The 25606-nt window shown below is 33.9% G+C and overlaps 2 protein-coding genes and 1 long non-coding RNA gene across 3 annotated transcripts; all 3 read right to left on the reverse strand.

The window, feature by feature from the left end:
* Nucleotides 1-8079: 8079 nt before the first annotated feature.
* LOC109006243 (probable sugar phosphate/phosphate translocator At4g32390) lies at nucleotides 8080-9593 on the reverse strand. The gene has a single exon (XM_018985457.2). The coding sequence runs from the start codon at nucleotides 9355-9357 to the stop codon at nucleotides 8317-8319; it is 1041 nt and encodes a 346-aa protein (XP_018841002.1). The 5' UTR covers nucleotides 9358-9593; the 3' UTR covers nucleotides 8080-8316.
* A 4449-nt stretch (nucleotides 9594-14042) lies between these two features.
* Nucleotides 14043-16595, reverse strand: LOC109006233. The gene is made up of 4 exons (XR_001998617.2): nucleotides 16376-16595; nucleotides 15258-15327; nucleotides 14764-14804; nucleotides 14043-14087 (listed from the first exon to the last, which is right to left on the reverse strand). It is a non-coding gene; the product is annotated as an uncharacterized LOC109006233 (long non-coding RNA).
* Nucleotides 16596-16860: 265 nt separating this feature from the next.
* Nucleotides 16861-19826, reverse strand: LOC109006207 (glutathione S-transferase T3-like). Its single transcript, XM_018985417.2, has 3 exons — nucleotides 19395-19826; nucleotides 19034-19314; nucleotides 16861-16885 (listed from the first exon to the last, which is right to left on the reverse strand). Exons 1-3 carry the CDS (start codon nucleotides 19824-19826, stop codon nucleotides 16861-16863), a joined length of 738 nt encoding a protein of 245 aa, XP_018840962.2.
* Between the last annotated feature and the right edge of the window lie 5780 nt (nucleotides 19827-25606).

Here is a 25606-nt window from a genome sequence, read left to right on the forward strand (position 1 = left end):
TTCTTTATGGTTCTCTTCTTTGTTCTTGCTAAAGGAAGTTGGAAGGACCAAGTATTTTATTCTCACCGAAGAAGCTTTATATGGGAGCCATTGTGCAATGATCGATTTGGACACTAAACAGGTATTTCTTGTGATGAAGATGGAGGATTTGCTCAAATTTATTTTTTGCCCCTACCATTGCTGATATTTTTCTAAACTTTGAGAGATTACTTTGGCATTTTTTTTAGTTGCTTTGGTAAGAATGATAGTGTCATCCGCAAAGAGTAAGTGTGAAATAGGTGGGTTGTTTCCGCTAATTCTTATTCCTTCAAGTGACCCTTGCACTTCGGCTTTTAACAAATTCTTGATAGTGCCTCTGTAATCAGTATGAAGAGAAAGGGCGAGATCGGGGTCTCCTTGTCGTAGCCTTCTTTGTGCTTTGAAAAACCCCCTGGTGAACCATTTTTATGACGGAAAAGGTTGCAGTTGTCACACATTCCTTTATCAGATTTATTCATCTTTGATTGTATCCCAATACTTTCATTACCATAAAGAGAAACTCCCATTCAACTAGATCAAAAGTTTTTTCCATGTCAAGCTTGATGTTCATTAATCATTTTTGTCCCGTTTTCTTTCTGAGGTGGTGCAACAATTCATGGGCGATTATGGTGTTTTCGTTTATGTTGTGGCCCGGAATAAAAGTTGTTTGAAGAGAGGAGATTATGTTGGCTAGTGTGGATTTGAATCGGTTTGCCAATATTTTTGGAATGATTTTGTAGATAATATTTCTGAGGCTGATTGGTCGTTATTGGCTTAGGGTACTTGGATTTTGGATTTTTTGGATGAGTGTTATGTTGGTGTGATTCATTTGCCTCAAGAGCTTTCCACTTCTGAAAAAATTCTAAACAGTTTTGATGACCTCTTTTTTTATGATGCTCGAATAGTGTCTATAGAAGAGTATTGTCATTCCATCTATACCTGGTGCTTTGTGGTTTGGGATATGTTTTAGAGCCCCGAAAATTTCCTCTTCACTTGACATCGCATTGAATAATTCATTATCTTAATCCGAAATTTGCTTTTCAAAAAGATTGTCTAAGTGTTCTGAAATTTGCGGATCGGATGAAGTGTACATTATTCTAAAGTAATGAATAAAAGAGGATTCAATAACAATTGGGTCCATGGACCATTTACCTCGTCCCAATTTGATGGAGTCTATCGCATTGCTTCTTCTCCAGATTGTTGTTGAAAGGTGGAAAAATTATGTATTAAGATTCGAGAATGTGAGCCAAGCAATTCTTGATTTTTGTCACCATAATATTTCTTCATTTTCCATTTGCTTTTGGAGGCTGTGTTGCAGGAGCTTCTCTTTTTCTTCGTTGTGAGAAGTCATGGGGTGGCTTTGGAATTCAAGTAGCTCTCTTTCAATTTCCTGTATATTGTTATGAATTCGCCCAAAATGAATTTTATTACATAGCTTGAGAGCATCCTTTGTTGATTTGATTTTTTTGCATAGTACGTAGGAAGAATTGCCTTGGTAGTTTTTGATCCATGCTTCTTTGATCATGTTGTGGTTGAGTGGTTCATGAATCCAAAATTTTTCAAATTTAAAAGACAAGGCTCTTCGATGATTAATTGTTGTGTGTAGCAGAAGTGGATGGTGATCCGAGACTGATGAAGTTAAGTGTTGTAGTGTAGCATCCAAAAAAAATAACCTCCATTTTTTATTATCAATTGCTCAAACTAATCTTTCTCTGATAAGTGCATTTCCATGCCTGTTGTTTGACCATGTGAATTTTGGATTTGTGTATCCTATGTCAATGAGTCCATTTTTTTCCATTAGAGATTTGAGTCCTTCATTTTGATTGAAGGGGATCGGGGATCAGGGATCGGGCTCGGGCACCCATCGTGTTTCTCTGATTGATTTAGGAGATCATTAAAATCGCCCATGCATATCCACCGCCCTGGAAATGCTTGGTGTATTGAATCCAAATGAGTCCAGAAATTTGCTTTGTAATTCCATTGAGTTGGCACATAAACATAAGTAATTAACCATGGATGATGAGGAGGATTTGAGTAAATAAAACTGAAATAGCATTCATATTTATATGAACTGGTTCTAATTCTACACCAAGACGCCACATAAATAGAAGGCCCCCTTTTTTACCAAAAGCTGGATAGCTAACAAAATGATGGAAACCTATACTATTTACAATAGATATGGTGCGTTGTTCCGACACCAAGGTTTCCGACAAAAAGATGACGTACGGGTTATATTTCTTAATATTAGTCCTTAAATTTCTGATTGTCTTAGGTCGGGCTAAACCCCTGCAATTCCAAGCCATTGTTTTCATTCAGAGGGGGGAGGCATTTTGAAGCTTGCCTCTTAGCTTGTTTGGGCTTTCCTTGAGGTGGAGGTGAATGTCTGCTATAAGGTGACATGAGGGCCTTCCCTTTGAGTTTTTGTATTTTGCCTCTTGAACTTAACTGCATTTCCAACAGGGTAAGAGCTAGTGTGGACTCTTCTATTTGGTACTCAGTGGTTGTGGCATTGACCCCGCTTGGTGCTTCTATTTTCTCTGATGGCTAAAATTTTTTGGAGGTTGAGAGACTTTAGTGTCGGTTGAGGCTTTCTATCTTTTGAATTGAAGGTTTATGGGATCGATTGTCATAAGTGAGGCCAATTGGGAATTCTGCTGGATTGGCTGCAGGAATGTGTGTGGTGGGGACTTAGGTGAGTCTGATGGTGAGGTTGGGTTCGTGAAGGATGCTTGGGTGGGAAAGGTTGATGGGCTTTGTTTAGTTTGGTTGGGGTGGGCTATGTCTTTTTGACATGGGTTGTCGGTTTGAGTCTGATGTGGGGTGTTTGTGGGATTGGGAGAGGTTTGGCTTGGGTTAGGGGACGAGCTCGATTGAGTTTCTAGTAAAAGAGGGGGCGGGTCTAATGGACAGAGGGTTATGGGCCTTACAATGAAATGTGTTTTCCTTTTTCATCTATGAAAAGAGGCCTTTTTTTAATAAATGAGGATGACATTAAACTGGGTTCACCGATATGTGTGTCTAAGGTCTTGGCTCCGTGCTTTTCTTATTGAGCTTTAAACCCCTACATGGCTGAGTAGATCTGTCACCACTGTACTTTCCATGGGGTGTATCTTCTAGCCGACAATGTGTATTATTTGATATGAGACCAATTCCTCTTTGTATCGCCATTGCCATCCTATCAACAAAATTTTTCCTTTTTCCAATTGATGAGATGGAGAAATTTTTCTTGATTGATGAGTTCGGCTGATTTGAGGTAGGGGTTGGTTCCACAGTGAACAAATTGAATTTTGTTGTTGCTGCCGAGTTTAATGCTGCCGGATTACTGTAGTTGAACAGTGGGCTCGAGTTGAATGATGCAGGATGAGAAGAAATCCAAGGATGTTCCTGGTGCAGCACCGGCAATGGAAAGAAATGGTGAAGTTCCGGCTACTCTGTTGCGGGTTGTTCTCTATTGCTGTTGGTAAGCTTGTTCTTATTTAGAAAAAAGATTTGGCTATTTCCTTGATGCTGATTGATTGTGGTTTGAAGCTCTTTTCCTTTTCTTCTTCTTTCTTGAGACTCGGATGCTTGAGTATATTGATTTGGAAAAAAAAAACACTTCTGATTCTTGGTTGTCTTGTGTTTGATAGAATGACTAAGTGGTGGTTGGGGTTGTGAATTCAGCTCTTAGTCATGGTCCATAGCTTAGCTTTGTGGATGGGGTTTTCAAATTGTTGCAGAAAATTTGAGAATGATCCAATCGACCACATGCATAGCAAAAATCAGAGAGTCTTTCATATTTGAAGGAGACCCAAGTCTCTTGATTTCTAAATCTTAGCAGCATGAAGCCTTGTTGTAGAGGATTTGTTATATCAATTTCTATCTTAAGCCTGATGAATTTTCTGTAAGCTATTCCGAAGATGGGGTCCTCCTCAACCTTTATCAAGTTGCCTAGAGCTTTTCCTATGTTTGTGGCATTTTTAAGGGTCATGTGGTCCAATGACAGTCCATGGATTTTGACGTTGAATATTGAGTGCTTTAGACTGATTTCTTGGAGTGTTGAACCAGGGTACCAAGGCTTAAGGATTAGGAAATGACCTTTAAAATTCCAAGGGGCTTGTTTGAGTACTCTGAGTTTGTCCTGGGGAGAATGAAAAGTGAATAAAAACATGTTGGCTTCTAAATCTGCAATGAGGAGTTTCTAGATGAAGTTACATGCTGCCTTGATGCTTGAATGGACTGCAAATCTATTGAGAGGTCCGTCAGCAACGAGTCTGCCTACCAGCATTGAGTCTGATATGGTTTGTGCTGTTTCTGGTGCAGGTTCAAGGTTTAAGTCTTGTCATGAGAGTACTTCAGTCTGAGAGATGAGGGATTCCATATTCATTTGCTTTCCTTCTGTTGGTGAATTGTTTTTGGTTTTGGTTTTACTTCATGAGAAGTGGATGAAAGCATGATGATGGTAGGAATTTATGTGCAGCTTTTGTTGTATTCTTAGGCCATGGATCTAAAAATTTTGCTGAAATGAGAATTCTGCTGGAAGGGGTTAGGAGGTGCTGTCAGCTTGGTTTTTATCGAGTTCACATCGAGACAGACTCTCAAATCCTTGTTAGATGGCTTAATAGGGGAAATTGTAATATTTGGAAGAGTTTCATATCTGCCTAGGAAGCATGGAGTATAGAGTGAGTCATGTGTTTCGTGAAGGAAATGTTGTGGCTGATTTTTTAGCTAAAGAGGAAGCTGAGGGTTTAAACATGGATTGGATTGAAGACAGAGATATTTTTCCCAGTAAGTTGCGGGGCCTTCTCCGCATGGATAGGATTGGTATTCCTTATTTGCGAATTTCTTAATGAGGTAGTTGTTTAATTGCATTTGTTTTTCTTATTTTTGTGTGAGCTTTGTTTTTTGTTTTTTTTTTGCATGATGTCTTTCTTTTTTTGTAGGTGCTTTTTATTGTTGGTTTATTCATAATCCTTGGTTATTTGTCGTTTGTTTAAACGCTTTAGGTTTTTTTGATGCCTAGGTTTTGGTCATTTTTTATTATCTTGTAACACCTCCAGGTGTCTGTTTGTAACCACGATTTTCCTCCATTATAAATGAGGTTAATCAATAAATTTAGAATACCGTCATCTTTTTTAAAAAAAAAAAAAAGCACGATGAAGTGCAGAGAGATTCTACAAAGAGAATCAGAGGCGGTTGAACAAGACAAAACTTGCCTTCAAGTCTTTGAGAAGATTCAACACTAATTCTGGTCTTGTTGAATAATAGGAACTTGTATCTTTTTTTCTGTGCCTTTAATCAATCATCCGTTTCTTTGAATCTTGTATTACTTATGACTTGGTTGATCTTTCGTAGGTGACACAATGCCATCAATACCAGGTGCTTCCTCCTCCCCTGCCTTCCTATATTTTGTTTGCAGGTCAAAAACTTCCTACCAATTCATAATAACTAAGATTGAAAATAGTTTTTTTGTTTAAAGGAAATATTGTTCCAACCAAATACCCTTTCAATCACTCCACCTTTTTTTGTTCAGAAATGCCAGTTTGAATACTAAAAGTATCTCAAATCATCTGTAAATAATAATGAAATAGTTTATAAATAATAATGAATAGTTTTTAAATAATAATAAACTATTTATGAATAGTAATAAAGTAATCTCGGAATAATTGTGTTTACAAATTGAACCAAATTACAAAAAGGTGTAAAACTGAGTTTGAAAAACATGTTACAGAAAGGGTGACAATTTAGATATGTTAAAACTTAAAAAGTGTGTTTTTCTTTTATAGATTGTACATTCTGGGGGACAGAGACTAGCACATAAGATTCTTTTGAGTACATCAAAAGTCCAGTTCTTCCAAATTGCAACAGTTGGTGGGTTTTCTCAATTTCACTTAAAATGGATAATATGGAGCGTTTTGATTAATACCGTTATCGATTTTGCCCTGAACTAATCCTATCCAGTTGGTATTTACTTTTCCAAACACTCAGCCCTAACGCCGGAGCTCTGGTAGCAAGTAGTTAAAGCCAACACACCAACATCAGATAAGCTGCACTATTAGATATAAACCAAACCGGCTTGTTTGGAAATAGATATCATCTCATCTCCAAACATAATTTAAATATAAATATTTTCAAACTAATTATAACACATTTTTCAAACTAATCATTACAATTTTACCAAACTTTCAAACAAAAAATAAAAAACAATTAAACTTTTTTAAATTTTCAAACAAAAATAATATTATAAAACTAGATTCTAACAATATTTAAATTTAAAATATTTTTTATTCAATTTTTTCTCTCTCCTTTTCCAAAATCCAAAAAAACACTCAACTCAAACTATTTCACTACTATTCACAAACTATTTTACTACAATTCACAAAATTCTCATCTCATTTCCCTCTCCAAACAAGCCCTCATGTTTGACATATATTCTCATATCAGAAAGTTCCAATCCAAATTAGGAGTTCTTTTCTACCAGAAAATTGTTGAGTGCAAGCAATCCCCTTACCCTCAAATATCAGGTCATTATACTCGGTATGGTGGTTGATCTAAAAACGAGCTGTTGTGCAGAATCATTTAATTCTTAGGTGGCCAGGATGGCCATCATTCAATTTCTTTATGAAACTAACGCACAAATTGTTAATTCATTTGGTAAGCATCAAATCTTCAAAAGTTCAAATCACATTCGAGCAATATGTCATACCCATCTTTGAGAAAACGGACACCCACAACTACAATTTGAAGAAGACCAACAAAACTACAAAAGGAAAACTTAACGGATGAGAATGATCAGGCATAACAATGACAAAAAAATAAATGTAACCAGACAAGAGAACTGGACAATCACTGCTTAATTAAAATGGAGTGCCAAAGCATGCATACGCATGAAAAACGAAAAAACAACCCAAAAAGATGCAGACCTCCTAATTCTTTCAAAGTGACCATATAAAGAACATATCAAAAGAGAAGAAAACACAAATTCTGTGTCATCTTTGTCCAAAGTACCATAACTTTGAAATTAAGTCCATGTCTAAAAGCAAAAACTTGCCACAGCTATTAAAGTAGATAACAACATAGTAGGCAGTTTGAATATCTACATCTTCTCTTGTTTTCCATGACAAAGGCAACCTAGCATGGAAGAACGGGACGAAGAGTTCTAAAAGAGGTAATTTAGGTTTCTAACAAAGATACTTGTATGCAAGCCAAGATTATAAACAAAAAAAAAAAAAAAAAAAACCTATTAGCAGCATGGTAAATGATGCTTTTTGAATTTACAAAAGAGAAAATTGGTTGGTTTGGTTACATAAAACCAAACTATCTCATCTCATCTAATCTAATCATTATAACTTTTCCAAACTTCCACACAAAATATAATAAAAAATTTAATTTTTTCAAATCTCAAAACAAAAATAATATTAAAATTTTATATTATAACAATATTTATTCAACTTTCAACAAAATATCTCATTTTATCTCATCTGAACTGCGTAACCAAACAAGATTCTTGACTACCATGACATATAGAGTAACAAACTCCTTTAATATGAAAATTGATCACACAGTATAAATACTAGCTTAAGTATATATGCCATACAAATTTTACTAATTGAAAAAAAAAAAAAAAAAAAGTATACATGCCATAAAAAAAATTTTACCATTCAAATTGAGAAAGAGAAAAAATCAAGTCTCAATTTCTATACTAAAGAATACCAAGCAACTGACTGTCCTTCTGTGTATAAACTGAAAAAATGAATCCCATTCTAAAATTGATAGTGTCTACATATCCTGATGGTTGCTTTCCCCCTCACAATAACACATTGGCAATTTCAACATCCTTAATTGTGATACAGGTGTTCTATAGCGAAATCACAGTAGGACATAAATATAACATGCGGATAATAGGAGCAAATATGGAAACTACAGTCACACGAGAACACAAGCATGATCAAAATAAACAAGAAAAATAGATCAAAACATACTCATACAGATGTAACTAAATGTTCCAGATGTTTTCTCCGAAGTGAATTGTGTCAAACCATCCATAAGAATTCATTCTCCAATCACAGACACGAATAGGCAGAATAGGTAACATAAATTAATTAACTTTATAACCCCAATAACACAAAGTCACCGCTACATAAATAAGGTTAACAAAAAAAATAACTAATGCCAAATACCCAAAACAAAACCTGCCTCATCTAGACGAGCACAAAACCCGATGTAGAAATCGGGTTTTGGTCACTTGTTTTCCAAATCTCTTTGTTGTAATCCTCTTTCCTTGGCAAAAACAAAAAAAAAATGGAATTAGCAAACGTATCAATTCTGGGTTTCACTCTTTTTGCCGGTGCCTTCAACTTCTCTCTCCTCCAGCAACCTCCCTGCCTCCTCGTCGGCCTGCTGCGCCTTCCTCTGCGCATCCGCAGCCTTAAGCGCCTGCAACTTGGAGTGATTGTAATATGCAACACCCAGAAACGCCAAAAAGTAGCCAAACAAATTGATGGGCGTCACGGTGTCCTTGATCACCGACCACGAGAACGCGATCAAAAGCCAATCCTTTACCACACCGGCGACATTCATGGTGAGCGCGGAGGTCTTACCCACCAGCAAGAACACGGCCAAATTCAGGGCGAACGCGCAGAGCGAATTGGTACCGAAGATCACGAAATCCAGATGGAAACTGGAGGTGTCCCTCAACAAAGGGTACTCCATTATCATCCAAGGCACGGACAAGAACGCAAGACAACACGGCGCGACATAGAAAAGCGAAGTGATGGGGTTCAAGCTAATACCTCTGGAATTCAACAGAATCTGGATCAAAACCAACCGGGTGGCCTCGAATACGACGGCCAGAAGCTGCAACATGACGCCCCAAGTGTCAAACTTGGCCTCGCCATAGGCGGCGACGCCGACGCCGAGGGAGATGGAGACCATGTTGAGCATGGTGTCGGACTTGAAGGTGTCCTTCTTGAAGGCGAGGCCGAGGGAGTAGACAGCGACGGGCATGAGAGCCTTGAGCATCTGGATGAAGGAAACGGAGAGGTAGATGTACGCGGAGTTGGAGAACCAGAGGGAGAGAGAGTAAAGGGCGCCGATGGGGACGATGGACTTGACGTAGAGGTCACGGGTCATGGCGGCAGGCTCCTCCACAACCTTAAAGACGCGGACGAGGAGGTAGGCGAGGGCGGAGCAGAAGGCCATGTGGATCATGGTAAGCGAGATCGGGAAGGGCCAGTTGTAGAGTTTGCGGTCCAAGATGTACTTGTTGTACACGATCACCGAGAAGCTCAGACAGATCCAGATCAATACGTAGAAGTAGGAGAGCAAAACGTTTCTCACAACACCATCGGAGAGAGCCATTTTTTTGGAGATCTGAAAACCCTAACCTTAACCTATGAGAAAGACAAAGAGAATGAAGACAAGAAATTGAGAGAAAGATGAATGGGGAGGAAGGGAGAAGGGATATTGAGGTTAAGTCGTGGAGGATGAGTTGATATGGAGATGGGGTTTGGTTTCTGTCCCTGTGGGAAGAGAAGACTTTGAATGCGAAGAAGATTGAGGGCAGAGAACCCTGGACAGCAACAGTTCTCAGTTTCGACTAGTTCTTGTACGACCTGGGCTTTAGAGTGTTAAATGGGCTTTAACGAAGACTTTTGAAAGTGATGGGTATTCAATTTATTTCTTTTATCAAAAAATAAAATCAAAAATTCTATTTATTATTCTCTATATTACACGCAAACATATAATTTATCATTTTTATATTTTTTAAAATTTTCCAAATCCATGTAATGCGCAAGAATTTAGTACCCATATTTTTCCTAAGAAAAGTCACTACTACAAGAGGAAAGTCATTATATTTTTATTTTTAATTTTTAGATATTAAACAATTTGGATTGTCAATAGATCATTGAGGTGGGGTTTGGATAATGAGATTAGATAAAATAATTTTAGATGAAAGTTAAAAGTTGAATAAAATATTATTATAATATTTTTTTTAATATTATTATTATTTTAGAATTTAAAAAAATTGAATTATTTATTAATTTTATGTGTAAATTTATAAAAATTATAATGGTGAGATGAGATAGATTAAAATGATTTTGATATCCAAACTGAGCTATTACAACGAAAGTACTAAATTACTTAACTAAAGTGAGAAGATTTTATTAGATTTTATTAATAAAGTTGAAAAAATAGTAATGATACACTTATAATCTTTTTACAACTTTTTATATAATTATATTTTAAATTGATGATATTTTTGTAAAATGATATTATTTATAGAAGTTATTTTATACAAATGTCTATCATTTAAAGCAAGATTATGTAAAGGGCTGTGAGAATTTAATATGTATTCTGATACCAAAATCCTTTATTCTCATTACGCAGGAGATACCTTTGACCCTTTGCGTTGGGCTTAAACACTTTTGAATCTAACTACACCTGTCCACATAATTTATCATGTGTATTGGGGGTCCTCGAAAGATGGTTTGGAAGGGCAAAGAGCACTGTGGCTTTAAAGGGAAACGAGTTGAAATTATGCTTTTTCCGGCTTGACATCAGGAGCCAATAACGTTTTCTACTATTCACTGCGTGATTGAAAGGGCCTATCTGTGCACCTCAGTTCCCTTTCACTTCTTAGAGTAGAAAAAAGAAAAAATTCTCTAAAATTTAAGATATATAAATACATAAAATAAGAGTCAGATTTAGATTGAGAGATTTTACTACTATTTATTACTATTTATAAATTTTAATTCATAAATCTTATTATTATTCACAAATCATCTCAACTCATCTTTAAATTCAAACGGACCGAAGTCTCAAAGATTTATACGCATAATAATAATGTTACAGTGATCACTTTATGTATCTATATCTCTTCCGGCCGATACTTCACATCCTTACCTTGATCTCATGAGATTTGCTTAAAATTATTAAGTGCATTGATCAATGAGAATTGAAAAATAATATTTACAGTTATAGAATATGCAAGTATTGTACACACCTTTTAAAAAAATGCATAAATATAAAATCATACGAAAAAATTAATTTTTTTAACAGTAGATCTCATTCTTTTTTAAAACAATTGTGCAATACTTATAGAGTCTATAATTGTATCTAAAATTATATGGAGAAGAAGGAAATCGGGAACACAGCAGAACATCCAATACCAAAGAGGGTTATATGGAGAAAACCTAAGGAAGGTTGGTTTAAAGTTAACTTTGATGCTGCTATATATTAAAAAAATCAGAAAATTGGAGGTGGGATTATAATCAGGGATCATAATGGAAAACAGATGGCAGCTTGTAGTGAACCACAGTTATTGTTGTCTCAACCATTAATAGCAGAAGTAGCAGCTATGATGAAAGCAATTGAGTTGTGCTTATATATGGGATTCAGAAAGGTGATTATAGAAAAAGATGCAAAAGTTATCTTAGAAGTTGCAGTTAATCCAGAGACATATTGGACAGCATATGGATAGATTATTCAAGATGTCAAAGAGAGTTTGAAAAATTTTAATAAGTTTTGTAAGAATAAATGAAAATGATGTAGCACATATATTAGCAAAAGTTGCTTTTATCTTTAGAGAAAATGCAATGTTGGATTATTGAGAAAGGACTGATATGATTACTAGTAAGTTAGTAGCTGAAAAACATTGTATTGAGTGTCTCTTGTGAATTAAAGTTGTTCTATAAAAAAAAAAAATATTGTTATTCATAAGCTTCACATGTTACACACTATAATTTTTTTTTATTTTTTTAAAAAATTATTTTTAGTTTTATTCTTCTTAAAATAATTAAATTATTTTACTCATCATTTATATAATACATATTTAATAATAAAAAATTATAAAAATTATAAAAAGAATAATCTGTGGTGTATAATTCTTAAGAATAGATTTTTTTAAAAAAAAAACATTACTTTCATATTAGGTGCGAAACGGCGACTTTGAAAGACAATATTGGCACGAAGGGGATCAGAGGAGCAGTGAGTCTTCCTCTATCTCATGCGCGTTTGGCGCGTTATGCCTCACATGTTCTTCGGAGTGGAGAGCGCCCGTAGGCCACTTAACCCGTGGCAGTCACATCGATTTGGTGCGGATCTTCGTTTGGATTCAGCTTCGTTTGTTTTCATAGAAATGGAGATAAAAATTAAAAGTAAAAAAAAAATATATTATTAAAATATATATTTTTAATATTATTTTTATTTTAAAATTTAAAAAAATCGAATTATTTATTTTTTAATATAAAATTTTAAAAATTTTAATAATTATGAGATAAGATGAGTTGAATAAAATATTATTAAAATATTATTTTTTATATTATTATTATTTTAAGATTTAAAAAATTTTAAAAAATTATAATAATAAAATAAATTAAATTAAATTAAAGTGAGTAATGTATCTAAACAAGGACTTGGTCGAGCTCCACTAAGTGCTATTTTATTTTTTTATTTATTTATTTTCGCTTATTGGGAGGAGAGGAAAAAGTCAACATCAGATGACCTGTCCCCTCTTTCAATCATATCATCCAATAAGAGCGGAGTTCACATGTGCACCGTGTTGGCCCACCTAAATACAATTGTGAATGAAGAATTATTGCATAAACAGGTGACACATAGATACGATAGTAAATAATCATGTGCAGTACATATTTTTATGAAAAATAATAATTATAATTATGAGTATGTAAGTGTCATATAATTATTTAAAAAAAATAAATAAATATATGATTTATATAAAAAATTAATTTATTAATAATAAATTTTATTTTTTTTTAAAACGACTGCATGACATTTATATACTTTAAAACTGCTGACGCTTGTACCCCACGACTTACTCATGTTTTATATATAAGTTTTACATGGATGGTATTAAGGCCTACATAATGATGTGTCTATTCCATAATTGACGCATACTGCTATAGTTGCAAGAATTCTAATCTTGTGCTTTCGCGTCTTTTTTAAAGAAATGAGCATACCGTGGAAGTGAGATATGCTATATATAAAAAATATATACACACACTAGGATAGTTTGCACGTTAGCCTAGTTGGATGAATTGATTATTTTTAAAAAATAATATATTTTTTATTAAAAAAATGATTTCAATCAATAATGTAATGTATAGGAAAAACAATATGTAAATTCTAATAAATATTTTTTGATAATGATAGTTAAGTACATACTTGCATAAATTAGAAAATAAAAACATTAATTCAAAGACAAATAAGTTAAAATAGGCCATAGGTTGATACAAGTTTGGGAGAATTGAAATTATAATTTTTTTCTAATAAGAGCATATATGATGCAAATGTTTTCTTGCACAAATTTTTGTGAATAATTCTACATATAATCGTGAAATACGTAAATACCACGTAATCGCTATGAAAAAGAGTGGAGACTACTATTAAAAAATTAATTTTTTTTTCACGTAAGTCTCATATTTTATTCACTTTTTTTAAAGCGATAATATTGCAGTTGCACAATTCACGATTATAAATATATTTCTTCAATTTTTATTTTTATTTTTATTTTTTGTTAACATAAAGTTATGAGCCACTCCAAATTATCAGATTCAATATTCACATAATGTTTAAACTTACTTCTGATGGTTCAACTGTGTAGATCTTTTTGCTCTCTAAGAGAATGGATAGAACTTGGAAGCTCCATGCCAAACAACATATTCATTAACAAGAAAAAGTTTTAAAAAAAAAAGGGTCCTGCAAAATCAACACTCAAAAAAGAAATAAATCTCAATGAAAGACAAATAAGAATCCATGAAAATCCAAAATAACTAAAAACTGTAAAATATATCTATTAGAGAGATCAAATATGATGAACGAAAACAATCATATGATCACAATTTATAGAGCAGGTTAACAAAATGGTGTCTTATTTTTCTTAGCATTCAGAATTAAGACATAAAAGCAACTCATGGTTAAAGAATCTCTCCTCTATACACAAAAAAAAAAAAATACTAAAATAATTTGTAAGCATCTAACAAAAAAAATAATTGCTTTAGAAACCTAGAACAAGAACTTCATTCCTTTAGAATAATTTGTAAGCATCCTTCATGTTCCTTGTCTCCATGCTGGAAAATAATACATGTTAAAATATAAGCAAACTCATTAATCCAAATAGCATAAATCGGTTTACTCATTTTAAAATAAAACTGCAGAGGAGAGCTTATTAATAGAAAAGACAAACGGAACCAGAAAATAGAATTGATAACAAAATATACAAACCCAACAAAATATATAAAACAAAGATACCTATAATTTTTAAAATAAAAAACAGCAACTTCTATCAATGCAACAAAAAAAAATAATCAAAAAATAAAAAAGTAAAAGCCATCTTTTTTTTCCAAGAAGCTGCAAATCAATACAGAATAATAGACAAGACAAATGAAACCAAGAAACCAAATCAATAATAAAATATACAAATCCAACAAAATATATAAAAGAAAGATACCAACTATTCTTAAAATGAAAAACACAACAACTTCTATTAATGCAAAAAAAAAAAAAGGTAAGATAAAAAGCATCTATTTTTTTATACCAAAAGAAATATTTTTTTTAATTAAAAAATTTAAAAGATATGTTTTTTTCAGAAATCTAGAAATCAAAATAATCACATCAAATAACCAAAAAAATGTAGGACTCAGTAGATCAAGACACATCCAACATCATAATAACAAAAAAGACAAATCAAACCGAGAAGCCCAATTGGTTAATGCAAAACAATGAGTAAATCAGACAAATACAAACCTTGAACCGGCATAAACTTCAAGCCAAACAAAGCATATTCCCTACAAAAATCGAACCAATAAGTTTAAAAATTTAAAATCCAAACCAAAGAAAGTCGCCAAGGAAATCAAAGAGAAACACCAAAAGAACACAAACTTAAAAACAAAACAGAACAACTTCTATCAATGGAAGAAAAAAATGCCACATTTTCATCCTAAAAAGCTGTATTTTTTCACTTACTTTCTCATTTATATTTCTCTACCATTAGAAGTACAGTTTGAAGATACTTTTTTTAATCTTTATTTTGCAGCAAATATGTTATAGAGATTTGTAGCTGGAAAACACACTTTTGAATGGAAGCATCTTTAACAAAATACACAATTCCAACAGAATATATAAAAGAAAAAAAAACATAGCAACTTCTCAAAATATACAAATCCAACCAAATATATAAAAAAGTAACATAGCAACTTCTTTTAATCCAACAAAAGAAAAGCATCTTTTTTTCTTCATACCCAGAAGAATATCTACTGCGACATACAACCTCAAAGCAACATTAACTTCAAACCAAACAGTCCAAATCTCCTGTAAAAAGCAATAACCATCTGTTAATTTCAAAAATAAGAACATAAACATATTAGAGAACACCAGGAAACATAACAGTCCACCACGCAAGAAAACATCATTCAATGATTCAGTATCTTCTGTAAACAAGTACCCCTCAAGTCTTAGGTTGCGTTTGGATGTTGAGATGAGTTGAAGTGAGTTGAGTTTTTTATGAATAGTAGTGAGTTGAGATTATTGAATGAGTTTGGTAGGGTCCACTTAAAATGAGTTTAAAATGTGTTTGGATGTTAAGATGAGTTTAGATATATTTATGGGAAGTTGAAAAAAAATAAGTCCCACCATTATTTTATACTGTTCATATCACAGTAAAAACGGAAATCATTTCCGTAGCTGGCGCCAAATGCTTCAAGAAAAATATCAAATAAATGGGCACTGTAGCTTATACGGCAAGAGAACATGCAAGCAGGAAATAACTTTTGGATGCCATCGTGTTTTTTTTTATTTATTTTTATTTATTTATAATAGTATGCACTATTCACAGATTTGTACTCTTTGAAGTTGTTATTCACATATTTGCACTGTCGCGTCCTGCATCTGTACGTAAAAATGAGTTTACGGATTAAAGTGATTTCAAACTCGACTTCACGTGTGTTTGGAGGGCAGAGCTCAGTTTAAATTTGAACTGAGTTGAGATGCTTTCAGCATCCAAACGAAGCCTTAAAGTGGGAGATGAAACAATATTCCCCTCCCTTCTACGCACTCATTCTAGCCATAGAACCTAAATCTAATTTAGAAAAACCAAAAAGGATGTATGAGAAAGAAAAAAAAGACTCCACCCAAAAAATTATGGGAAAAAATAACAAATTTCGCATCCAAGCAAATGGCAAACCCAACAAAAAATGGTCCATACCAATGAATGGAAATCCAACAAGCAGATTCACATCCAACAAAAAAAAAAAATAGAGATAAAAAATCCAACAAGCAAACGATGAAATAAAATAAATAAATCCACAGATTCCAAAAAAATGGTGGACAAAAAACTACTGAAAGAGAGAAAATGACATACGAAAGCGAATCTGAGAGGCTGGTTGAGATTCATGGTGGATCTGAGTCTAAGCTGCAATGGGTGGCAGATCTGAGAGTTGAGCTACAGTGGGTCCAAGTGCACAGCATCTAAGGTGCAGTGGAGGAGATTGGGAGGTGATAGCCTTCGTTCGGCGACATCGAGGGCGATGACATCGGTTGCAGAGAAGAAGAGAGGGCTCGGAAACACGATAACAAATGGATGATAAATGAGGAAAAAGAAAGAGAAGAAATTTTTTTTTAAAAAAAAAAAAGAAGTAGAAGAAGAACTTTAGGGTCTTAACAAACGAAAATACGACAACAATGAAATGAAAGGAAAAAATAAAACTCATCACGGGAAAAATAAATCTGAACAGAAAGAATGAAGATACGAAGACCAAAAGAAAAGAGAAAAAGTTTACTTTCGGAGAGAAGAGGAAAGAGATGATGCAGACGAAAGAGAAAAGACTGAAAGAGAGAAAAAAAAGACTAAAGCTGCTGACCCTCTGAATGCCTGCACCAAAAGACTAAAAGCCCTCACTGACACAGATATAAAAGAACATAATATAAGGATAAAAAAAAACACAACACAACACACAAGGAAAAAATTACACGGATGGATAAATTTACTATTCATCGACTCGATAGCCGCTTATATATATATTGCTTTAAATTTCTTCTATTGTTAGAATATTATTGTATTTATAATATTTCAATATGTATGGTAATATGATTTATTCTCTGCCATATTTAGTTTATTTTGTAAATCAATCAGTATTAATTAGTATAATTAATTTACTGTATTTCCTTTTTCTTTAGCTCCTTTATTCTATAAATATGAACATATGTTTAAGCCTATTCATCCGGGTTCCGACTCGGGAATCCGGATATATCCGGACCGGAATCCGGATTTTAAATCCGGGTCACCTGGACCGGGTTAGCCTGGGTCATACCCAGGCCGGAACCCAGGTTTTAAATCCGGAATCCGGGTTGAACCCGGGTTTAATCAGTTTTTTTTTTTTTTTGGATACAAGCATATATTGTAATGAAATATGGCCAAAGACTTCTGATAATCAAAGAAAACTAAAAAAAAAAAATAACAATTGAATGAAGCAAACTTTCACTTTGAAGTGACTAAAGTTCATACCAAGAAAATGGGATTTTAGAAAGGTGGTAGCTTTGGTCGCTTCTTCAGCTTCTTTATTATTGATGTTGATGTTGGTGGTGTTCTGGGGCAAGCTCTGAGTGCAACAGAGGTGCTGACACCCTGTTTCTCTCTGTTCTTTCTACATGACTACACCTTTACCATGTGTCAGTGTGATGTGAAAATTAAAAGACAACAAAACGAAAAAAAAGGAAGAAAAGGATGAGAATAAATGAGAGTGTAGCAGAGGCGTTGATTAGATGGATACGTTTGTCAAAATGGGTCGCTGTTTATCTCTCTTCTCTGGTGAAAAGATAAAGCTACAATACAGCCTGCCACTCTCTCTCTAAGCGCCAGTTTCTCTCTCTTCGAAGAAACATGTTCTCCTGCAGAACTTTAATGGGGGAGAAGGTGGAGAGTTTCGAGTCCTTGGAGAGGATGGTGTCGGACTCGATCTGGACTCTGGAGCTGACATGGTATGGACTCTAGAGCTCGTGTAGAGCTTTAGAGCATTGGCAATGGCTAGCCATTGCCAAGTCTAAATTTTAGCTAGAATGTTGTATTTTAACTATAACATGGATTTATAGCTAAACTAGTCCACATTGGACTAGCTATCTTGAAATCTAAATAATAATAAAATATTAAATATTTTAATAATAATTTTTTTTTAATATTTTACAAATTTAATTAATAACTTTATTAAAAAATAAAATTATTATTTTTCAATTATTTTTTCCCTCAACCTAATTATTCAATAAATATATTTTGTAAACCATTCACCCAACAATCATATATACAAACATACCAACATTTCTTCTACCCATAAAAACAATCCACTAAAATTATAAAACAATCTACAACCATTACAAAAATAGTCTACTAATCCATCAAAACAGTCCACTAATTACAAAACAGTCTACTAAAATTACAAAACAGTCCACTAATCCATCAAAGCAGTCCAATAATTACAAAACAGTTCATTGCCATTACAAAAGCAGTCCACTAATCAATCAAAACAGTCCAATAATTACAAAACAGTCCACCATTCCATCAAAACAGTCCACTAATTACAAAACAGTCCACTAAATATACAAAAACAGTCCACTAATCATCAAAACAGTCCAATAATTACAAAACAGTCCACTAATTACATCCCACATGTGGCTGGGCAGCCACTAAATGCTCAAAAAATAATGTACTACCAACATTAGAAGTTAGAAACCTCCATAAGGTGTCGAAGGAGATGTAGATGTACATCCGGAATGGAATTTCGAATCCTTAAAAATTGCCAATTGAATATTACTGAAATATTCTTGTTGCATGGCATTCATGCCACGTACATCTAGCATCATTATCTTTAGTTCAAAATTCTTCTGCTCTAGTTCAAATTTCTTCTCCTCTAGTTCAAACTTCTTCTTCTTTAGTTCAAATATTTTGTCACTTTTTTCGTCTGCTTTCAACATAGCATTTCTCCGCTCTTCCATTGTCGTCGCTCTATCCTCGGTCATTTTAGCTAACGCTTTTTTGATCTCTACCTCTTTGCCTTCCATCGACTTCCGCTTCCTCTCCCTTTCTTTCTCTACTTTTTTGCCTGGAGGTCTCTCAGTAAGAACCTCCAGGTCCTCCTCGGCTAAATCAACATCAACTTCACCAACATATTTTTCTTGTGGCTTTCTCTTCTTACCAAAGGTAGATACGTGTTGCTGCCATTTTGGTTGGTGTCTCAAAAGACACCAACAATGTTCCATTGTAAAATTAGACCCTACCATCTCTTTATACAACATCTTGGCCTTCTCAATCTATAAAGGTGAAGGAATATGTTTTAGTTCATAAATAAGTCCAACATAAATTCATGATTAAAAATCCAATAATTACATACCTTGTCTTGCTCGGTTGCACCACTCGGGTGCAATGACTCTACCTGTGCTATATATGCACAGAACTTATTTGTCAATTTTTGAATCGTGGACCATCGATTCATCAATGAGCCCTCAGAACGGTCAACAATGTTTGGTTTTTTATATTCATGGTAAAATGTGGTAATTCTTTCCCACATTTGAGTTGACTTTTGATCAGTACCCCTGATCGCATCGATACTAATGTTGAGCCAAGCTGACACGAGGAGATTATCCTCCTCTACAGTGAAAGATGTACCTCTTTGAACTTTTTTTGAATGATGCCTCTTTTCACCGTCAGTTGTGGTTGCTTGGATTACAACATTAGAATGTTGCGTTGGGGTGCTATTACAACCTCCTCCCCCACTTTGTAATAGAGTGGTGAAGAAGGGGTCATCCTCAAAATGTGTGTCCATCCTTGAAAAAGATGAAATTTTCAAGGAGTCAGAAAATTGACCCAATATAGGTCCAAATTCACAAGATTCCAGCATATTCTGGAACAGTGACTGAAACAGCCAGTATCAACACTATAGAACTCCACAAATGCAACATATATATTATTTGAAGCAGTACAAAACAGTGAAGAACAGTCTATAACACTTCACCTTCTATACAAAACAGTCCACAGTTTTATTTGAAGCTAACTCTATTTGATTAATGCCTCTATTTACTGGAAAGTAAAGATGAATGGATTTCAAATCTGGATTGGTTATTGGCGCACATGTATTGAGTGAATTGAGTGAATGAGCTTCAATTTCAGTTTTAATTTTTTGAGTGAATGAGCTTCAATTTCAGTTTTAATGGCGCACATGTAATAGAGTGGTGAATGAGCTTCAATTTCAGTTTTAATTTTTTGTTCAGCACAAACATTATGCTTCTGGTCCTTACAGTTTACAAAATTCTTCAGATTTTGAGAAATCTGAAGAATTTTGGGGACATGAGGCGTGCATTATCTAGTATGTATTATATGCAGCTTTCACTTTCCTAGAAGATGGTCTAGTATGTATTATATGCAGCTTTTACTTTCCTAGAAGATGGTTTAGTAGATTCTTTTTCTTTCTACTTATGAGTTGATGTTGCTAGTGAGGTTGCGTTACTTCTGAGTAAACAGTGAAGAAAGTAAAATGGACTTGAGGTTTGAGATGTTTTGGCTACTACAAAAACATTTTTCTGTTTCCATCTAAAATAATAGAGATCCTACTTGCTTGCAGCGCTCTGCAATGCTGTTTATTGATCCAAGGAGCAAACATTAACAAAAAAATTCATGTTGTTTCTGAAGGGTATAGCCCAGCAAACATCAAGGTCTAGCCCAAAAAGTATAGCACAAACAAATAAATTCATGTTGTCATGGGGACTATGGCTGCCATGAATAACCTAGTGTCCCAAAAGTATAGCACAAACAAATATGGTACAGCCCAGCAAACATCAAGGTCCAGCCCAGCAAACCTCAAATTGCATCTCTTGTATATATTCCAAAGATAACTTATCATATATCAATTAACAAAAAAATTCTGGAATTAAAGATTTATAGATTTATAGATTTTCTGGAATTGATTCAACTTGCAATGGTAATAGGCATTCTCTTGTAAGACAAATTTTCTGGATTAAATATGGCACCATAGAAACTTTAATTTGGTCTTGCCTCATTTTCTTATGAGTGTACCTCTACATCCAAAATGATGTGCAAGAAGAAATCCATTTAGAAAGTATGGCACCATAGAAAGTATTTATTTTCACAGGATAATGCTCATCCAAGCTTAAAGATAATGCTCATCCAACGTGCAAAAGTAATTGGCCATGAAAGTCTAGCTGAAAATTTTGATCTGAAGATACTTCGAGCCCTTGGAATGTCTTTCTCTGTTGGTCTTATATGTCTATCTTTCCTCATTTTTAATGTTACTCTAGTTAGGAACAAAAGATATTAAGATAAAGTCATCAGTTATTTTTTTTTTTGATCGGTAATAAAGTCATCAGTTATTTAAGTCTACTTTGTTATGTTGTGTAGTTTAAGTTGATTTCTGCAATATTTGTGTTACATACTGATGTATAATAGTTTGACCCTCTCCATTCATAACTTATCAAACATATTGTAAAGCATATTGTAATTGAATACTGTTTTATTAAAAATAAGTTCAGACATGTTCTGCTATTTGATTATTTGACTCTATGCATTCTTAGTACAACAAATGTTTTGTTTGGCCAGCCTGGGGAAACTACTTGTATATATATATATATATATATATATATATATCTAAAGGTGAAAGAGATATTGCTATTTTCTATTCATTTTCTACTCATGAATTGCTTTATAAAGTAATATGAACAATCCCCAGCTTGGTCAATCCATATGAATCACTTTCCATGAAACCGAATGTCTGGATGGAAAAAAATGATCATGGATCCCCACAAATGGCTTGGAATATACATAAAGAATTCTCAATTTCTTGTCACTTTACAGTCTATGTGATACCATCATCACCTGAAGGATCTTTCAAACTCAGTTCTTATGTGGGACTCAAATTCATTTGTTGTGGTGTATTAAGTTAATGGTCTTATAAGTAGCAATGATCTTATGCACTACTGATATGTGTCTATACTTTCATAAAATTGGTGGCATGTTAAATATAGATGATATGTGTCTATAGAATAGTCCACGAGGTCAGCAAGTTATGTCTACCAATTCAGAAACCACAATACCCAAATCTCAAATCAGATTCCAGCACAAAAATACCAAAATCACAAACCAAAATACTGAAATCTCAAAGCAAAATACTATAATCACTAAACACTACGCATGACCACAGAAAAATACCCAAATCACAAACCAAAATACCGAAATCTCAAATCAGTTACACGAAAATACCCCAATCGCGATTTTGAAGTTCAGTTTGTAGAGGAAATGTGCAATCTTTGGACGAGGATTCACGGGCAATGCAACCTTGTGACAGAGTTCCGCGCAAACCCTAAACACAGTGTCAATCATTTGATGAAATGTGAGAAAATAGAAAGAGAAGAGGGAGAGGAAATCGTCGCAGAGAAGAGGGAGGGAGGAGCGAGGAAGAGAAATTACCTTTTGGGCTGGAAGACGCCGGCAGGACGACGGAGAGAAGGCGTCTCGCGCTTGAAGAAGACGAAGGCGTCTCGCGGGTTGAAGAAGGCGTCTCGCGGGTTGAAGAAGGCCTCGGGCTACGGAGATCTCTGTTTCGGGAAGCAGAGATGAAAACGAGATGAAAACGAGGGAAATAGACCAGGAAAGAGAAAATAACGTGGGAAGTAGATGAAATAATAAAATACTAGTATAAACCATGAACAGTAACTCGCTATATTTGGAGAGGAACTTAATTTTACTGTAGCTCAAGTCTTTAACTTTATATTTTTAGCTAGTCCAATGTAGATGTTTTTTTTTACATTTAGCTAAATTATAGACTTGCATTGGCATTTGGCTAGTCCATTGCCAATGCTCTTAGGGGGGGGGGGGGAATTGAGCTCGTTGGAGTTGGGGTTCGGGTGAGCTTGTAATTGGTGTGAGGATTGTTTCAGTTTTTAGAACTTGGACTTTCAGACTCGAGCTATCATTCTTCAAAAAGACCTGGGTACCGAATTTAAAATCCGGCATCCGGGTTTCAAACCCATATCCGGACAGGACAGGTTCGGGTTTTGACAATCCGGATTTCAGTCCGGATTTAATCCGGGCCGAAATCGAGAACCGGAATCCGGTTTTTCGTATTCTGGACCGGGCCGAAAAAAAATCCAGCCTGGATGAACAGTCTTACATATGTTATGTATTCAAGCACATTAGATAATGGCAAAGATGTAGCCTTCAAAATCTTTTTTATTCTCTCTCCATCTTCCCTTTTTTTTCTATATTTTATTTCTATATTTTCTACATCTACAATTTGGAGAGATATCTCAACTTTTAGAACTAATTGTATTAGATTAAATGATGTGTACAGATAATATTAATATAGTAGAGTTACATATTATGTGTATTTCTCTTCAAATTGTAAAAGGTATTTGAATAAAAAAATTATAAAAAATTAAAAATGAATATCAAGAGGTGCAACTGAGCACATTCTCTTGAAGATTAATCAATCAATGACCTGTTTTTAGAATAGCATAGGGATTAAAAAGGATGTAGTTTGGAATATATGAAATACATGTAAAATAGAGAAATTTTACTTATTATCCTCTACACTACACATTATTATATGATTTGTTCTTTTTGTTCTTTTATTTAAACACATATATTTATACACGTGTATAGTATGAAATGATAAGTAGTATATCTCTGTAAAATATTCCTGCCACCCCGCTAGTCTTGAATTGAGACGTTGGATCACACGTGATTGTGAGCCGACGTGGCCAGCCTGATGTGGTGAGTTTTGGGGCTATTAAAATATTAAGGTTCTGTTTGGATACTTTTTTTTATATTTTTTTTATTTAATCATTATAATTTTTTTAATCTTTTATATAAAATATAAAAAATAATTCAACTTTTTCAAATATAAAATAAAAATTATATTAAAAAATTATATTATAACAATATTTTAATTTTATAATATTTTTATTCAATTTTTTTTTCTCTCTTTCTCAAAATCTAATAAAAATCTTAATTCAAACTATTTCATTACTATTCACAAACCATCTTATTAATATTTACAAAATATTTCGTTATTATTTACATATTTTTCATCTCATTTCATTTGACTATCCAAACGAGATCCAAAACATCTCATGCACGAGCCATGGCTTGCAAAATATAAACTCAAACTTCATACACATAAAAGTTATGCTGTTCTTCTGATTTCATCCAATCCCGTTGATCTTAGATCTTTTATTAGTTGATCTCATGACCAATGGCTCAAATGATTGCTTGGTTAATTATAGATTATTTTTTTCGAGTTACTGACGACAACAGCCAATGACCTTTCTTGCGCCGAGCATGGAGGTAAGCGGATGTCAAAATCTCTATGTGAGATTCCTGGCAAAGTCGTATATGTCATGTCACCATTTCTCAATAAATAATCCTCCGCCATAACTGATATATATTCATAAGAAGGCGGTATATGTGATCAACATCACTCAAGTTTTTACTCAGTATGAAATGCGAAAAACATTCATAAATTTTATAAAATTCATTTTATATATCACGATGTCTTATACTTAAAAGTTTTCGAGTCCGAACTAATACTTAAGAGATTTTATAAATATTATGCCATATCACTATTAATATATAGAGAAGAATAATCAGAAAATAAAAATAACAATTGAGAAAGGGGAATGATATGTATAACAGTCCGGAAGTGTGCAGTTCTTGCGTAGTTTTTTTGAAAAAAAATAAATTTTTAAGTGAATTTAAAATATTTTTTTTCCAATAGAGCATCCGGAGACTATATATTCTAGAATTACATATATAATTTCTGATAGACTTAATAAAAAGAGTCAATATAATAAATGAAAAGATGGTTAGAAAAATAAGTATGGACCGTGAGTTTTTCTTCTTCATAGACACAAGACCAAGCCCAGATGACTGAACACACTCTCTTGTTTCGTATCGGGCCTTACTCTTTGGGCTTGATGGTGGCAATCCGTATAAGCAATGACTAATCGTATATATTGAATTTTGACCAAATTTTTTTCATGTTCACTTGCTCGTATAAGCAATGACTAATGTATCGGGCCTTACTACAAAGCCGTGTTAGTCGAGTTACTATTACCAGTTTATTGTATGATGTTAATTTTAATCACATGTAATCACGTGCACAATTAGTTGCAGTGTACCTGGAGTGAATCTTGTCTCCCAACCATTGAATGGAGATAACTACCTCACATGGAATCGATCCATGTCTATGGCTCTCATCGCCAAAACCAAACTGTGTTTTGTTAATGGTGCTTTGTCGTTGCCTGCTGAAATAGATTTGATGTAATACTGTTGTTCTGTCATCATTACTCAATGCTTTGTCGAAGGAAATAGCCTCGTTTGTCATCTACATTGATTTTGCTGAAGAGGTGTGGAATGATTTGAATGAACGATTTTCTCAAAGCAATCGGCCTCGCATTTTCTAGATTTGGAAAGTTGTTGCCTCCTTGACTCAAGATTCCAAGAACATTCATCTGTAAGTTCTTACTTTACTCGATTGAAAAGTTACTGGGAATAGATGGTCAATTTTCAACCTATGCCTCCATGTTCATGTGG

The sequence above is a fragment of the Juglans regia genome, chromosome 1 (assembly GCF_001411555.2).
Source record: "Juglans regia cultivar Chandler chromosome 1, Walnut 2.0, whole genome shotgun sequence".
Taxonomy (NCBI): domain Eukaryota; kingdom Viridiplantae; phylum Streptophyta; class Magnoliopsida; order Fagales; family Juglandaceae; genus Juglans; species Juglans regia.